At 41.5% G+C, this 18,868-nt stretch overlaps 1 protein-coding gene across 3 annotated transcripts in view; it reads right to left on the minus strand.

Annotated features, from left to right (window-relative positions):
- Nucleotides 1-18,868, minus strand: part of MORN1 (MORN repeat containing 1) — a 261,533-nt gene that overhangs the window by 131,246 nt on the left and 111,419 nt on the right. For all 3 annotated transcript variants that reach the window (XR_012850962.1, XM_075840954.1, XM_075840955.1), the window contains exons 9-10: nt 18,114-18,237; nt 15,949-16,130 (exon numbers count right to left, since the gene is read on the minus strand). Coding sequence is in view for 2 of the 3 variants with exons in the window: in XM_075840954.1 (XP_075697069.1) it covers nt 15,949-16,130; nt 18,114-18,237 (306 nt within the window). In the remaining variant the exon portion in view is untranslated. The remainder of the gene's footprint in view (nt 1-15,948; nt 16,131-18,113; nt 18,238-18,868) is intronic.

Raw genomic sequence — 18,868 nt, forward strand, 5'->3', positions numbered from 1 at the left:
AAAAAAGTCAGTCTGGATTAATATTCTTATCACGGACATATTACGGCTCTGTATAACCGCCGACTTATAAGGTATCCATAGACTTCTATGGGGTCATACTGTGTTCCCCCAAATTCTTACAGAATTCATCAGGAAAAAAAATTGGAATAAGTTCCATCAGTATTCTCCCCTAGAAGCATCCGGAGACACCATGTAGCGGCACACAGTGCGAAGTATGCTACCGCTGTGACATTGTCTGTCTCCGTTCACACAGCATGGTGCCGAAAACAAAACATGTTCTAGCCGTTCTTGCAGCAACGTTTTCTTTAAAGCAACATCCAGATTCTGCAATGATAGTAAATGGAATGGACACATTTTGCAGTGATTTTAAAGAATGGTAGCATTAAAAACATTGCATCAAAAACCACATTAATCTTGCATTTTGCAGATGTACAAATTTTGGCTGTAAAAAAGATGGGCATCACAGCAATGATTGGGAAGTTGATAGTCAGGATGAGGAAAAAAAAAAGAAACTGAGTTTTGATCTTATGTGTGTTGAAAGGGTTATATGGGATTATAAAATTGATGGCCTACCCTTAAGATAGACCAACAGTATTAGATCGGTGGGTGTCTGCCGATTAGCTGCTTGAAGGGGCCGCGGTGCTCATACGAGCGCTGCAGCTTCTTCATGGTTTACATAGATTTCATTCCTTTTTGTACTTTCACACGCCGTTACTTTTGTAGTGGCTGTGCGAGGTATTGCAAGTGAAAGGGATAGTCCTGCAATACCTCACACAGCTGAAACCAAAGTACGATCAGGAATGAAACCTATGTAGACAATGAAGAGGCTATAGCACTCGTACGAGCGCCATGGCCACTTCAACAGCTGATTGGCAGTGGTGCCAAAAGTTGGAGCCCCACTGATCTAATATTGATGGCCTATCCCAAGGATAGGCCAACAATGTTACTATTCCGGATGACCCCTTTAAAGGCCCTTTTACATGGGCCAATGATCAGGAAAACAAGCGTTCATATGGACGCGCGTTTCCAATCATTGCCCCGTAAACAGGGCAATGGATCAGTGAACGAGAATATACGCATTCATTGGCTAATTGGCTCGTTTATTGCGGGCAATTAAATGGTCGCTAGTTGGCAGCACATCTCCCTGTGTAAACAGGAAGATGTTCTGCCGACATGATAGAAAAAAACTATACATATTTGGTATCGCCGTAATCATACCGACCCATAGAACAAAGCTAACACGTTATATATAATGTACGGTAAACGGCGTTAATTTAAGACACAAACAACAATGGTGAAATTGCTGTTTTTTTCCATTCCCCCTAGAAAGAGTTAGTAAAAGTTAAGCATTGTTATATGTATATAATATGGTGCCATTATAAAATACAACTCGTCCCGCAAAAAACAAGCGCTTATACGTCTACTAAGATGGAAAAAAAAAAATGTATGGCTTTCGGAAGTCGGGGATGAAAAAACAAAAAAATACACGTCACATACCATCTGAAAGGCCAAAACTGGCTGCGGCATTGAAGGGGTTAAAACTCTGGGATAACTGTGTAAGCGGAGGCCAAGCTGTTCTGGTTTAAGAGCCTTTTACATGGTACGATTATCGCGTGAAAAAATAGTTGTATCGAGCAAACGTTCCCAATCATTGTGAAGTGAAAACATGATCAAAGAGAAAGATCGAATCTTTTATGATGGCATAAAAATTCTCTTTTGTCAGCATTCTATCTCCTCGTGTCTGCTACTCGATAGCCCAGGAGAAAAGAGAAAAGACAAGCGATCTTAAAAGCGATCGTAGATTCGAAAATACACATGATTATTGTTACACATTTGTCTTTGGAATCTTAAATACTCGCTATATCGTCGATCGGCGCTCAGTTTTACAAATTTATCTTCATGTGTAATAGGACCCTTGGTGAACTCTCTGCCATTCATTTTTTAAATCAATTCGCTAAAAAGCGGTCGTCGAGACATTATAGACAGTCATGCTGGTCAGTATAAATCAGCATATCCTATGTGCCAATGCACGCAACCGCGGTTTCCACGGTCCGGGGATTGCCCAGACCGCAAAAAAAATAGGAGGTGTCATTTTACGGGTCGCATTTGCGGTCCGGGCTCATTAAACTCAATGCACTCTTGTGTGTGCACGGTCCGTGATTGCGGACAGCCCGCGGTTGACTCTTTTTGGACCATCCGTGCCAAAATCAGAGACCGTGCACACGAGGCCTTAGTCTGAAGTAAAGTAATTACAGTACAACTTTTCAAGTACAAAAAATAAATTTATATCTCCAGATGCAGTGTGTGCGAGGACTTGGGGTCCTATTACACAGCCCGACCAGGGCCTTGTAAACGACTGCCGATCAACGAGACAGCTCGTTGATCGGCGCTCGTTTGCTCCTATCACACTGAGCAATGATTGGATATCGTCCATATACATTTCCATCATGTCGGCAGCACGTCTTCCTGTTTGTGCTGCCGTCAACGATGATTTTTAATTCTGCATAAAAGATCAGATCAGCCGATGAACGAGCGTTTGCTTGTTCAATGGCTTATCATTGCCCTTATATTGAGAACAATCTTTTTTATGAACGCTCATTTGACCGATCATTGCCCCATGTAATAGGGCCTTTATGTACCATAACAACTAGTCAGAAGAGGACGGCTCAAGGTTACATTTACTGGGGATATTTTGGCTGTAGATGGAAACGTCCTTTAACAATTTAACGTGGTTTTTTTTTTTTTGTCTATATTAATGTCCAAGATTTTGTGCGGATTAATTTCTTAATATATCTTTACAGCAGTCAAAGCTCGGATTTTCTGATCCAGAGCTCCAAATCCCCTGCATAAACCTATAGTTAAGTGTTAAACGTCTGTCTGCCTGCATCCATTCCTAGGGGGAGCTTATGAGTTACACATTATACATTGAACTCAATAATAAAACAGTATGCAGCAAATTCCTAAGCTCCCTCTAGTGGCAGTTGCCGGAAGCCAGAATTTCTCTATTTAACTCTATGTCTATGCAGGGAATTTGGGGATCAGAAAACTACAAATATATACATTTAGAAAGTAATCAGCCCAGAATTTTAAACCTAAAAACAACATAATGTTAAAAGGTGGACATTCACTTTAACTTTTCTTCTGTTGTTATGGGGCTGTAGTAATTAGAATTTACTATTTATTTTAGGTTAAATTTACATATCATTAATTTCTTTCCGTGATTAATGATACTTTGTGTATTTTTGGAGGGGGTGTTCAGAGGTTATGCAACCCAAATACTATTATAAAAAGTGTTACACTGACCCCTCTTGTCTACAGAGCTTACCGTCATTAATCATTGAAACCTCAAGTGACTTATTCAATTATAGGGGCTGGATGCCAACTATCTAAGAACATATTCGAAACTTTATGCAGTTTTTTTAACAAATATCAAAAACAAAATGTCAATCTGAGTCATGTATAAAATATATTTTAGCTATCTGAATAAAGAAAATAATAACAAATGTAAAAGTATTTATATGTTTTTAAAGCAACATTATACTAATTGCATTAGGCGGATAAAAAGTAAAATGTAATCAATCTTTATCCTACTCTGGCAGGATTCTCCTATAGAATAAGGGTTCGGTGTCTATAGACGGCCCTGCTGGGATGGTGCAGAGCCACGAGGCAGATCTGCCATTGCAGTTCCCACAGTTACCAACCAGCTTTCCTACAGTCCTGAATGGTAGGTCTACTTAAATAAGAATATTCATTGAATAAAAATTCTACAATTTTCCAAAATATTTTATGCATCAATTCTTCACTGTTTTCAAGATCTCTGCTTGCAGTTATACAAGTGGAATCTTCATGGTTTACTTCCAGTGGATAGAAATCTGGCCTGGTCATGAACAAGGTCGTATTGGTCCATTTGTGGTGAGCCAGGAGCCGGGCTGTGCAGAACCCAGGTTTCCCATCTTTCTTTTTTTATATGATTTATGATGTGTATTTCCAAAGGAAACATATTATACGATGTTGACATAAAATGTAAGAGCTGAATGAAGAAATAACTATCTCGCTCGATTCCCCTAGAAATTGGAATACTGGAAAAAACCAAACAAGCATGTTATATCCATGGTGGTAGTAGTGCCAAGTGGTTGCCAGGACACGCCCCATTAACAAAAGGAATGGTGACACCCAGTTGTCAATTTATTCATACATTCCCAGGAGGAATAACAGAGGAACTGCTCAATGCAGAATTCTAAAAATTATATTTCAAAGTTGTTATTTCATGGTGAATATAAGTATTTGCTAAACAGACATGTCAGAAGAGGTGACAGGTTCTTTATCCATGCCATCTATATGGACAAGTGTATGTAAACACAATTACCCCCTACAACACTTCATGAGCAAATGTGAACCTATTGGGTATTTAGACTTTAACATGTGCTCTGTTTTTAAGTCATATTTCCATAAAAAGATTCAAATGATCCTAAAATGTTTAAAAATAAAACTAGGCGTTATCTACATTCCTAATGCTTGTTCCCTGTAAGGACTCGTCCACACTTAGCGGAATTGCGGATGGAAAATACGCAGCAGAATACAGTAGCAGCAAAGTGAGTGAGATTTAACAAATCTCATCCACACGCTGCGTAAAAATTCCGACAAGAAATTGACGTGTGGTGCGTATTTTTCGTACCATGTCAATTCCTGCTGCAGAAAGTGGACTGAATTGCTGCGTTTTTCAAAAGAGATTTCTCCATCTCCCAACATTAAGAAAAACGCCGCAAAATCTGCACCATTTTCTGCAGTAAAAAGTGCAGGAAATGGCGTGGATTTTCTGCAGCGGAATTTCTGCTACTTTCAACAGAATTGCTGCAGAAATTTTCTGCAGCAATTCCGTTACGTGTGGACAAACCCTAATGGATTAATCCGGGAGCCTCCACAATGACGTGCTCCATATTGCGCTGACAATTAGTGGCTCATTAAACAAAACTAATAGGGAAACAGTTCAGACACATTCAGACCCTTTTATCACAATTACTGCAATGTCTCAACTATTCCTATTAGACCAATATAAACAGCCGGCTCAGGACATGCCCAAGGTGCATATTAATTGCAAAATCTGCAAACACATAAATCACTATTATTGCCTATATTATTGTCGGCCAGATGTGGCATTACATAAAGTTATTAGAAAGTACAGGACAGCAAAGTCTTTGCAGAGATTTAACACACTGTTCGCACCATAGAAATCCATGATGTCAATCATTTATCTAGGGTCGGCCCAAGTTAGATGGAGGCCAAAAATGTTGGGACCCCCTCCCCAGTAGTAGTGTCACATAACGCATGAGTAACTTACACTGGTCATAAACATTAGATAGTTGTAGGTAGATCCCGCTGGTATAAAAAGGATCCGAGGCGATATAATTTGTATGCAAGCAGTCCAACTATCACCCAGTGCCAGCTGATGCCAGGACCAGGGTTCAGCATGTTGGATTTTTACATCTCTAAACCTTCTTCATTCAGGAGATTAGCGTTGGTAGATGTATCTTGCAGCTGCGTTTCCCCCTCTCCCTATGACAATACATACATACTCAACAACCAGATTTTGATTTAGTTTGCCAGTAAAATAAATCAATAAATAAGGAACAATAAAAGCAGCATAATCGCCTCTTTCTCACATATTACATTTTTTATATTGTTGGTGGTACTGTACGCTTTAAATCTATTGAGAGTCCCTTGTCTTGTTGCTGGGAAGGGCTGGATGGGACTGGGTCAGGATGCCTATAGGTAAATGGCCCACCCTATAATCCAGCCCTGAATTTAGCTATTCTGTCATTACAAAGATGAACATATAACAAGAACATTTCCCTAGACAGCCACTCAAACTGATTTCGAGGTTACCTACCAAGCTCTGCTTAAAGGGATTGTCCAGGATTGGAAAACATGGCTGCTTTCTTCAAAAAATAGCACTACACCTGTCCATGGGTTGTGTCTGGTATGGCAGCTCTGCTATATTGAAATAAATGAAGCGGAGCTGCAATTCTACACACAGCCTGTGGAATGGTGTGGCACTGTTTTAGGAAGTAGTCATGTTTTTCTAATCCTGGACAACCCCTTTAAGGTCTACAATGAGAAATACTGATTTTTTTATTGTAGTTTCATATGTTTTTACGGTTGCCAAGGGTAATAGCAACTTTCTCTCCAAAACTTTTGTAGGAGAATATTTCTGACTTGTGTCCACCAAAAATGTTCTCATGACAATTATACACAAAAGTTTGTCTTTATACTAATTACAACATGTAAAAACCAAACCATGGTTGACAACTGTAGAAGCAATAATCTGGAATGCAAATCTCGGTTTCTTTCTAAAATCACAGATGGCAAAGCAAGAAAATTTAGTGATATTCATCTCAGTATGGAAATGACTGACTCCAAACTACCATCTGCATTTAGTCTACAGAATGGAAAATTTATTCAGAATGCAGAACCTGAAAAAAATCCTTCTGGCGTTACAACTAAATCAGATCCATCAACTTTATTTGTCATAGCTGGGTTGGGTAAAGGGATTTTATCACTAGGACAAACCCTTGAAATTCTTAGATAGTGGATGTAATGACCTTCTCAATACAAATAGCGAGCACCAGTGAGATGCACCAGGAAAGCTCACAGTAGGTCTTACCCATCTTGTAGGCTATTACAAGCACGAGACACTTCGAGGGTTATTATAATGGGGTTTTATATTCAGAAAGAAGCGGTATGCTCATTTATAGCACAAAAATTTATAGTTCGAAAATGAGCCCCCTAGGGGAGCTAATAAATGTGTGAGAATCTCTATAAGGTAATCTTGTCTTAGGGTGTGTGCAAATCAAGCTTTTGCCCTACGTTTAGCGTATACATCAGAAAAGCTCCCGACGTACACGCTAATTGTGTCCATAGAGCTCCATTAGCCCAACATAGGCCAAAATAATGTCCTCTTGGCCTCCATATAAAGTTCACTTGGGCAGGTATACCTTTTTTTGAAGTCTGGAATAATGTAGTAGACTACACTAGTCCATCCTGAGGGATCTTGCAAACAAACAAATTCCGTGGGGCATACGTTTTTTTAACATGTGAGCCTATGTGTGACAGATGCCACTGTATGGCATCTGTCAGAAGCATACGTTAAACATATACCTTGGGAAGCTTACCCAGGGACGGAATACCCAGCCTAAAGGTCGGCAAAGCTCTGGCCAGGGATTTCGCTCCCTGTGTCACTGCCTATACATATGGACAATGATATCAGTGGCTTTCAACTACAGAGTCCCTGGCCAGAGTATCGTTACCGCTCTGGCCAGGAACTCGGGAACCGAAGAAGGCCCTTATGTCAGGGGCTCCTATAGTCCCAGAGTTAATGGCTAGAGCGCTTACGATGCTCTGGCCGGGGACTCCGTAGTTGAAAGTCCCTGACATCACTCTCCATTTATGTCAGGGGCTCCTCTAGGAGCGGAATTCCGAGCAAGAGCATCACTGACCCTCTGGCCAGATATTTCGGCATTTCAAAGCTCCTAACATTACTGTCCATATATGGACAGTGATGTCAGGGGCTCCTCCAGGAGCTAAATATATATATGCACAGTGATGTTAGGAGCTGCAATGCCAGAGTCCCTGGAAAGAGCATCGCAAGCATTCTAACCGGGGATTCTCCTGACCTCAATGTCCATAAATGCACAGTGATATCTGGGGCTTTCAACAATGGAGTACCAGGCCATAGCCTTGGAAGCACTATTGCTGGGGACTCCGGGACTGGAAAAGTTCCTGAAGTCACAGTCCATCAATGGGGACTGGAGAAGCCCCTGACATCACTGTCCATATATGGGGACTGGAGAAGCCCTGATATCACTGTCCATAGATGGGGACTGGAGAAGCCCTGACGTCACTGTCCATAGATGGGGACTGGAGAAGCCCCTTCATGTGACTATCCATATATGGACAGTGATGTCAAGAGCTCCTCCAGTGTCGGAGTCCCTGGCCAGAGCGCATCTGAAGCTCTAGCCGGGGACTCTGTAGTTGAATGTCCCTGACATCACTGTTTATTTATGGACAAGGATGTCAGGGGTTCCTTTAGGACCGGAGTCTCCGGCCAGTGTGCTTGCGATTCTCTAGCCGGGGACTCCGGGACTGGATGAGTCCCTGACATTACTGCCCATACATGGACAGTGACGTCAGTAGCTTCCCTGGGCACAGTGCTTCCAGTAGCGCTCTCCCTGGGGAGTTCGGGCAATGTATCCCACTGTGTTCTGTACAGTGGGATGCATCACTACCGTCCATCGGAGGTTTAAATCTAGACTCCTCCGATGTACGGAAAAAACAAGATGTGAACCAGGACATATGCCCTCTAAAAGGGACCGGTTAGCAAGAAAAAGGAGAAAAAAAAACCCATGGTTCACATAAATCCTCTATCTCCTGGGAAGAAATATTTATCTGGAGTGTATTTCTCATTCCTACATGGAGACCTGCAGAAACTGTTCGGGATCTAGCGTGCATATTTTTCCATTTTCGTATTTAAGTTCAGATGTGGCAGATTATTGTGTTACATGCGGATATTGCCACGGGTTTTTACTGTGTGGAAAAGAGTAAAATCTGCTGCGAAAATCCATGGCGGATTGCAAGATAGTATGCAAGCTGTGGTTGTTCAAGTGCCCAAAAATCTATGTGGATATTTTCCACTACAGGTGTATAGGGTCCTTAAAACTTAATTTACATGTATTGTACAATAAAATACTTTGGGTACGGAAAACACACCCAAAATTCGTGCCAAGTCTGACATGTTCGAACGTGGACATACAGAACCAACTTTTTCTGCCCATTACAATTTTGTGCACAGACTGTAATCGCTCACATCAATCCATATCCCCAATGGGGTACATAAGGTGATTTTCCTATCTCAGATACGTGCATGCAGTACGTGCTAAACATTCTGCCTAAGAAAGTATCTATTCTCTTCCATATAATCCTGGGCAGCTACTTACCTGCAGGTCTCAGCGAAACAAAGTGACTCCCTGCCCAGGAGAGAGCATTATCCCCAAGGCAAATCCCCCACTCCCACACACAGGAACCCTAATATTTGCTTTGTATACAATATCAGACGACCGGTCCTCTTTTAACCTGTTTGTGACATCGGCACTAATATAATCTGAGCGTTATTTGCTTCTCTGCAATCTGCCGGGGCTGAGGCTTCATACATAGTTTGCTGTGTACTACACAGGGTGACAGTGAATCACTGTGAAACACGCAGCTCCAAACAACATTGAATGCATGCGTCATTCTGACAATAGATTCAGATCTGTGACTCAGTTTATGAGTAGGTAGCCCTCCCTGTGACTCAGACAAAATGTCTGGCGTGGAGGAGGCATACAAATGAGGTAGCTGTTTAAAGAATATAATTTCAGCAACAAAAGTCCTGAATTTTTAGCAGAGCCTCGCAACAACGAGCTGGTGCAATTTACATTATTTCTGGGGCCAATCTTTAAAGAAAAATCAGAAAATTCACATAAAATGGTAGAATATTACAATGTGACGCATACTATAAGGGCTCGTCCACACGTAGCACAATTGCTGCGTTTTTTCCTGTCCGGAATTGCGGATGGAAAAAACGCAGCAGAATACAGTAGCAGCAAAGTGGGTGCAATTTAACAAAACTCGTCCACACGCTGCATAAATATTCCGTACAGAAATTGACGTGTGGTGCGTATTTTTCGGACCGCAGCATGTCAATTCCTGCTGCGGAAAGTGACTGAATTGCTGCGTTTTTCTGAAGAGTTGTCACCGTTGTGAAAAATATCAGCAAAACACGCACCATTTTCTGCAGTCAGAAACGCAGGAAATGGTGCGTTTTTGACGCAGCGGAAAGTCTGCTTTTTTCCGCGGAATTGCTGCAGAAATTCTGTTACGTGTGGACAAGGCCTAAAAGTAATATCATTCTGAACATTATAGCATGTGTGTCTGTGCACAAATAATAAGAAAATACTGATAGTAGTATCTATCTAACAATATAATATAGTCTGCCAGCAAAGTCCATACTGTCTGGTATGTGGATGAGATCTGTACATATCGGTGTTTGCATTCATAACATCCATAAGACAGTTCATCAGTTTGATCATCCATCTATCAATCAATGACTCCACCTTTTTATCTATTTATCCATAATCTTTTTTTTATCTTCACCACTCTTTATTAACAATATGTCAGCTAATAAGTAAAGAACAAGACAAAAGACAGAAAGAGGAACCCCCACCTGAGTAATATTCTGTCGGTCCCCCTTATCCTGCCAAAACACTTCTGACCCGTCGAGGCAAGGACTCAACAAGACCCACGAAGCGTCCTGTGGTATCTGACACCGTAAGCAGCAGATCCTTTGCCCCCGCCAGCTTTCCTTTTTCCCATAATACATCCTGGTGCCACCTCTTCCCCAGGTAAGCGATGCACACGCATCCAGCCGCCCACATAATGTAAGAGAAAAGATGATTCATCAGAGAGGCCACCTTCTTCCATTGCTCCATGGTCCAGTTCTGATGCTCACGTGCCCATTGTAGGCACTTTTGGTAGTGGACAGGGGTCAGCATGGGCACACTGACCAGATTATTTCCCATAATCTGGTCAGAGTGCCCATGCTGACCCCTGTCCACTGCCGAAAGTGCCTACAATGGGCACGTGAGCATCATAACTGGACCATGTAGCCCTGACACCTACACGACTGGGTCAGATCATCTCCAAAATGTCAGGTCTTTCGGGGTGCTCCCAGTGCGCAGTGGTTAGTACCTATCAAAAGTGGCCCAGAAAAGAACAACCGGTGTACCGGCGACAGGGTCATGGGCACCCAAGGCTTATTGTTTTGCGTGGGGAGTGAAGGCTCCCTTGTCTGGACTGAGCCCACAGAAGAGCTACTGGAGTACAAATTGTCAAACAGACTGTTAATGGTTGCGCGTTATTGCGGATAAAATGGCCCTTTACCTGCAAAATCATGCGCCCATTAATTAATATACCCTTTATGGCCATACAATTTAGCAGGTCAAGGGTTGTTTTACACAAAATAACGCACGGCCATTAATTATGCTGTTTGACAGCCGTGCCGAACGTGATGCCGGCGCAGTTGTTGGTTGCGATGCGACCGGGTCAGGGCCGCTCTGTTTGGACTTACCCTTAAATGTCTTTTGTTTAATGTAGGGCTGGTGGACTTCGCATTACACCAGCAGATTTGGGCTGTCTGAGGCGAGAGAAGCCCATTTCAGGCCGTGCCATACAATGCCCCATATTACATCTGGGAAGCTGGAGGAACACTTATTTGGGTGGATAGTGGAGCAAATTCACAAGCAAAGCTATGTTTTTCCACTTTTGCTCAATATAAGCCTTTAATAAAAACTTTAAATGGCCAGCGCAATTAAAATGTTTGCGTTCCCTCTGAAAAAAATAGATGTATTTGTTTTTTAATTTCTGCTGGCTATATATTATTTATATTATACCTCTGCTCCAAGTTATCAGCAGAATGCTCTGGGGATGAAAACTATTATTCATTCTACCAGAAGTTCAAGCGCTAATATACCGAGGGGATAATGTATTTACAATCTTAATATTGAGATGAAGTTTTTCACGCAATCAGCTAAATAAATAATACATAAAACACATTACAACACTGGAGAGAATTTCTACAACATATCTGGAATTTCAATAGCTTTTAATCATCTCCGTACAATTTTTATTTTTTGGGGGTGTTTCCAAATTGCAAAAGAAGTGATGGGGAATCCGTTATAGGTACATAATTCTGCATATAATATAATACAAGATGTAATACTGCTGCATTATAGGGTGCGTATTAGGGCAGCAATACCCAGACCCCCTGTGGTTCAAGCTAGGCTTTTATTCATCCTGTGCAAAGATATTAGGCGCTGCCCTAGCACTGTATCTAAATACCGTGGCTAAGACAGAGTGGTTTGTTGGTGGGTCCTACTGGGTGATCTAAGTTCAGTTAAGTACAACCATAAGTGAGGCGGGTTATGCAGTCATGCTACGGATCCTAAAATATGGTCATATTACTGCTTTATGAAACCGGACCCATATATGTACAGATATGTCCTCCCTTACTTTCTCTCTGAATCCGACATAACCCGAGATGTAGGGTGCAAGATAGAAGAAAGACAAACGTGCAAAAAAAAAGTATACCTCCAACGGATGCCTCAGACAGATGCGATGCGTCACCCCTAAAAAAAACGTATATATAACAGACATCCAATAGAAGAACAAATATGTTAAGTGTATTCTTTTTTTTTAAATGGGAGCCTATGGGCATCAGAGGCAGTTATCTATGTTCCGTCACCCATAGACTCCCATGTTACAAAATATTGTATGCAACATAATGCAGCTCTCAGTGAAAGCAGATATAAACTTACATGTTGATCTCCTCCTGGCGTTAAGATATAGGCCCAATGTTCCAGTACTAATATCACATGACATCACAACCGGCAGTTGATATCATGACCTCCATGAGCAAAACTTTGCGATAGTACTGTCGGGCCTGAAGAAGTCTACTGGTAAGCTCCAAACCTAGCATGCTGCAATTCTTTGCATGTTCTGACACCTTTCTACCATTGCGAGCATTAACTTTTTCAACAATTTGTGCTACAGTACCGCTTCTGTGGGATCGGTACCAGACGGGCTAGTCTTCACTCTACACGTGCAACAATGAGTCTTGGGCATCCATCACCCAGGTGGCGATTCACCATTTGTCCTACCTTGGAACACTTTTGGTAGGTACTAACCACTACATACCGGGAACACTCCACAACACCTGCCGTTTTGGAGATGCTCTAACCGAAGTCGTCTATCACAATGTGACCCCTGTCAAAGTCGCTCAGATTCTTACACTTGCCCATTTTTGACAGTTCACTTGTGCCTAATATATCCCAACCCATGACAGTCACTATTGTAATGGGATAATCAATGTTATTCCCTTAACCTGTCAGTGAGATTAATTTTATGACTGAATAGTGTATATAAACGCATATTAAATATTGGGTACAATATACATAGAGAGCATAATCGTACAGCTCAAAAGAGCTCTTTTTTAAGAGCCTATCCAATTGGTTCCCACTTTTCTGTACAGTACCTGTAAAATGTCTTAGTTGGAGATTCTTAAAAATAGTTTTGGTCACACAAAGATAACAACGTAAAAAATCAAGCATTTTAGAAAGATGAGTCCTAGAGAATATCAGACGGTTAGCTGAATGGAAAAAAATAAATCTGTGCCTATGGCCAGAAAATCAGCCTGCAGTGTAGCCAGAGATCAAACTGATCTGCCTGAGGGACTGACTGCAGAATCCCCATATGATTCTGCCTCACATTCTGAATGGGAAGACCAGAGATTTTACTGTCATCAGGTTTAATATGGTATATTTATATGGCCCCAACATATTCCATACAACTTTAGGCTTCGTTCACATATGCACTAGGGTCCCGTTCCGACGTTCCGTTGGGGCTTTCCGTCGGAACGGGACCCTGACTGATACAAAGGAAACCAGAGGTTTCATTGATTTCAATGGTGACGGATCCGATGCCAATAGTTTCCATTTGTCTCAGTTGTGCAGGGGTTCCGTTGTTTTGACGGAATCAATAGCGTAGTCGACTACCTTTGGTCTCTGTTTGTGTCAGTCAGGGTCCCGTTCTGACAGAACGTCGGAACGGGACCGTAGCACAAATGTGAACGAAGCCTAACAATTCAGAAAAGTAGCAGCAGTACAGACAATTAGTTTGATAAAACACTTACATAAAAGAAACAAGAACTAGAGAGGACACTGCACAAAAATTAACAGTGAAGGCCTCATTCACATCTGTGTCAGTCTTTCTGTTGTTCTGCTCCGTCAGAGGAGCAGAACAATCAACATACCAGAAGCGCCGGTTTCGGTGTACGACGGACACCATCGGTGCCAAACGGAACCTATTGACTTTAATTGGTTCTGTCAAGTTTCCGTCAGGGTGTCTGTGGTTTTACATAACTATTGTTTCCGTATTTTCGTCAGGATCTGCAAGAGTCCCCTAATGGAGCCTCCAACGCAGATGTGAACGTGGAGTAAGCTGGCAATAGGCATAATATAGTTGTCTGTGGAAGGATCATTTGGCTGACAGCTGTCAACCCAGACACCTCTGGTGCCACTTGTCTTGGAGTGAAACAATAAAATCCGACTTCTTATAATTAAACCTGTTGGATCTTTGTTGTGAGGGGTCAGCGGGTTGTAAGGCAGTACCCGCAGACATTGTTACCTAATCCCATTGACATTTGCGGGATCCCCCTGAATAAAATAAAAATTCTAGTCCAATGTCAGGCTTCTTAAAGGGGTTGTCCGAGATATCATCATATTTTCAAAAACCCCCTTAATGCATGTAATTTATAAATGTAAATACATTTGTAATATACTTACATTTTCCAAAGTGGACCCGTTTCCAGATCCTGCCGTGGGGAACTTGACTGGTGACGTCACTCTCTGCACTGGCACTGCCGATTTGTTGATCTTGAATTCTATGCCGGGTATACGACACGTCACTTGTCACGTGGTGTATATCGGCTTGTTCTGCTTCACAGCCCGTAACGCGCATGCGCTGTCACTGCTGTTCTCGCGGTCCCTGCTGTTCTCGAGATAACAGCAGGGGCCGCGCATGCGTGTTACAACAGAACAAGCCGATATACACCACGTGACAAGTGATGTGTCGTGTACCCGGCAAAGAATTCAAGATCAACAAAGCGGTAGAGCCAGTGCAGAGAGTGACGTCACCCGTCAAGTTCCCCACGGCAGGATCTGGAAACGGGGCCACTTTGGAAAATGTAAGTATATTACAAATGTATTTACATTTATAAATTACAAGCATTAAAGGGGGTTTTGAAAATATGATGATATCTCGGACAACCCCTTTAATTAAAGTGTGAATAGGAGTGCTCCTGAAATATGTTCCCTGACCAACTTGTATCAAAGAAGACAGCTGTTAAGAACATCTTTCACATTTTTCAGTTATAATTTATGTTATAGTACAATGTATTCTCCTGGGGGGATCCAATTACATGACGTCCGCTTAGCTGTTTTAGGAAAATTTACTTAGGAGTGAATAAGTCTAAAAAGTTTTCCTATCTCTGAATGAATCTAAAGGCTGGAGCTTCAGTAATGGTTTTGACCAATCCCATTGGCTATTGCACAGAAGTGAATTTGAGGACACGTGACAGGCCTATCAACTTATGGAGGAAGCTGACAAATGATGTATTCTAAAAGGGTGAATATACATGGGCAGAATATACATGGGAGTTATATGAAAACAATGACCTTCTCATTGTGAAGAATTATTTATTATATCATTCTACTATGGTTTGTGCAAAACCAAATAAAAAGAGCATTTTGGTGACATATAATCTCTAAGAGAGAAGGGAAATGAAGCAGAATGATCTTTTTCCATCCAATTACGTTACTAATATCCATTCAAGCCCTGAAGCTGAATGAATCCAAAACTGCCTAGACCTACATTATGTTTGCTCAAGCCCCTGAAAATCAAATGGATCAGGATCTACAGTGGTCCATACTGCCAGAACTGGGAGGGTGTCTTAAAACCCCTTTCCATGTATCCTAGTAGTGCATATGGACATTATTCCTCCAAATGGGACCACACAAGATGGGCCACAGCACAATGCCACTGCAAAGAGCAGGCCCTGTTCTGGCAGACTTAATGCAACTTTCTATTACATGGTCGCCCATTCATTGGACTACAACTGGTCACCAGGGATTAGGAAGCTGGACCCGCTGCATTAATTTTGATTGCCAGGACGGCTATATTCTGACAAGAGCAAAAATCTGACATTTAGCCAAATCTGAAGGTTTTTTTAGTTCATCCATATTATTGTACAACAAATTAAGATAACTGAAACAAAAAGTTGATCCGTTTTTTTGGATCACTCACCATCATGCCTATTGGAAGGTTCTCCTCCAGTCTCGAGGAGTAAATCCGGGTCTGAAGACAGGGGCTGCTGGGCCCTAGATGACTCCATTTCAGTATGTTTCATTAATGATGGATCACTTCTGTCTTGTGGTTGCTTTTCTTCAGTTAGATATGACATAGGATAATTTATACATTCATAACCACTGTGAATAAACAACGCTTACATTAACCGTAGGAAAAATAAATTCACATGTATCGCCTACACGTTGACAAAATCTCCACTCAGGTAGCATTTTACATCAAAGCTCCTACCCACATTCTACACATCATAGTTATTTTCATACTCTTAGAAATGACAAATAACAGTGAATGTCAGTGCAAACAAACCTCCTGTTAAAAGCATGAACGCTTCTTTGAAAAATGCTTCAACATTTTAGGTCTATAAGCACTTGTTTCATTTCCAGGAGTCGCAGTTGATAAACTGCACTTAGGTTTCTATAGAGAGCACTTGTTTTAAGAGCATGCCTGCAGTTACACGGGCACGGAGGAGGGTATAGAACCAAAGAAGAGACAACAAACAGAGACCTCTTAGATCGTTGTTCCTATGTGTCATATTAGGGCAAATGGATGACATAGAGGGGCTACTAGGCAGATTGGAAAGCCACTAACATAGGCCTTATTCACACGAACGTTGAATACGTCCGTGTGATGGCAGTTAAAACAACGGGCGTCACACGGACCTATGCAATTTAATGGGGATATTCAGACATGCGTTGTTTTTCACACAGCATATGTCCGTTGCGTGAAACTCACTGCATGTCCTACTTTGGTGTGTTTTTGCACACCACGCAGCTATTGAAGTCAATGGGTGCGCGAAAATCACGGACAGCATACGGATGTCTTCCGTGTGCTGTCTGTGATTCACGCACCAGCTGCTAAAGAAATGCAGAGAAAAAAATGTGCACCAACACTGACATCAAGAAGTGATGCCACACGGAACACACACTGATGGCACACAGAGCTGCAACGCATGAAAAACCCTGCGTTTTTTATGTGCGCAAAACGGACATGCTTGTGTGAATCTAGCCATAGAGTGACTCTTGCTCTGGTGGACTTGGCCTGGCCACTTATTACATGGTCAACCATTCATTGAATGGTCTACATGTAATTCTACGATACTACGCAACTCCACTTGGCGATTTCAACTGTTTTAAAACACTAAAGGGGTTTTAATATACAAATTTTTCATAGTTCATTTTTATTTAAAAAAACAAAACCGTAGGTACAGTTTAAGAAACAGGAGACTTCACAGGGATCCCAGGACCCCCGTAATCAGCTGTTCAGGGTCCTCACTGGTCCTTAATGCACCGTCCGTGTATGGCATGAATGGGACAAGTTCTTCAGAGGTAGAGCTGCTCCTTGTAGTGGCCTACCTTCTGGCTAATAGAGAACTCCCGTCTATTACAGCCATACACCCCCTTATGTCTAACCAGACAACCCCTTCAACTAGCAACAGATCTAGAATTATTGTATAAAAAGGGGTTGTATCACTATAGACAACCCCTTTAATATAAAAGCCAAAAAAAAATGTGCAAACGCTGGTTGGCCATCTTACCGCATATTTGTAAACTGGGATGTGCTGCCGACAATGGTGCAAACTGTATGGGAACGAAAGATCGCCCCCATGAAGTACAATAATTGTTCCATGTGCGTGGAGCTAAACGAGCGCTAATCTACGTGCTACATTGTCGATCGCTACTCGTTCAACGGCTGAAATCTGCCGGTATAAAAGGACCCTTAGTAGGGGCTGTGTAAGGTAATTTAACTACCAGAATATTGGCCAGCCATTTCGTAATTAATAACTAGTGACAGTGTATGTGATGGGCAGGCAGTTTTTTTTTTGGGGAGGCTCTACAGTGGACACTTACTGGGTTAACTATTTAAGGGCCTCTGTTTAATGAAAAAAGGAACACGGTGTGCAAAACTGATACACTATTTTATGTCTGGTGCCTGAGGGGATGGTGGAAGAGAAGAAAAATAGTTTGTCATGCTCCGCCCCCTTCAGGCCCTGCACCAGACATAACAGTGTATCAGTTTTGCACAGTGTTCCTTTAACACACAACATAATAATTCTTCATCATTTATCACCATTAATTAATTTTGGGTCAGATAGTAAATGTACATACAATGGTGTCTGGATTGGCTTGTCTTCAAAATCTTCAATTAACTCCAAAATGTTGGTAGCTTGAGATTTCGCAGACGGTATATGTTTTATTCCAGCACTGATTCTCAAGACTCGTCCGTTTTCATCTGTTTAATAAAAAGGAAAAACATGTTGGGTATTGTAATACGAAACAACTAGTTATATATATATATATATATATATATATATAATCGTAAACCATTCATAATGCACAAAGATAGAAATAAAAAAACTACAAAATATCAGAAGGTTTTGAGAGCGCATGTAAGTAAATGAGGGTGATGTAACAATTCGTCTTGGTCGCTACCTCATCAGGAAGACCCAAGAGTGTTCATTAAAGGTCCCAGGAAATAATCCAAAGATACAATGCAAGTTACGATTTATTTTAGGGGATTCCCAGTGGATATACATTAGAAACCATATCTGACCACATCCTCTCCAAAACGCGAGAAAGTCATCAACAAATTCCCTGCAATTTATCATTTGCCAAGCTACTTCTTGGGAATTAATATTCTTTGGAATTCTGGTCAGACACAATTGTCAGATTCTTTATCAGAGTGGAAGAAAAGGATAATATTAATGTATTATTGCTGTCAGGTTACTTCGAAGTCTGGTGAGAGTTTCCCCATCCCCTGTCTATAACAAGCAACACTGGAATCTATAACTGGTATTTCATTATTTTGGCATCATGAAAATGAGCATCTACAAATATAGCTGCATCTAAGTGGGTTATTCTTT

The sequence above is a fragment of the Rhinoderma darwinii genome, chromosome 10 (assembly GCF_050947455.1).
Source record: "Rhinoderma darwinii isolate aRhiDar2 chromosome 10, aRhiDar2.hap1, whole genome shotgun sequence".
Taxonomy (NCBI): Eukaryota; Metazoa; Chordata; class Amphibia; order Anura; family Rhinodermatidae; genus Rhinoderma; species Rhinoderma darwinii.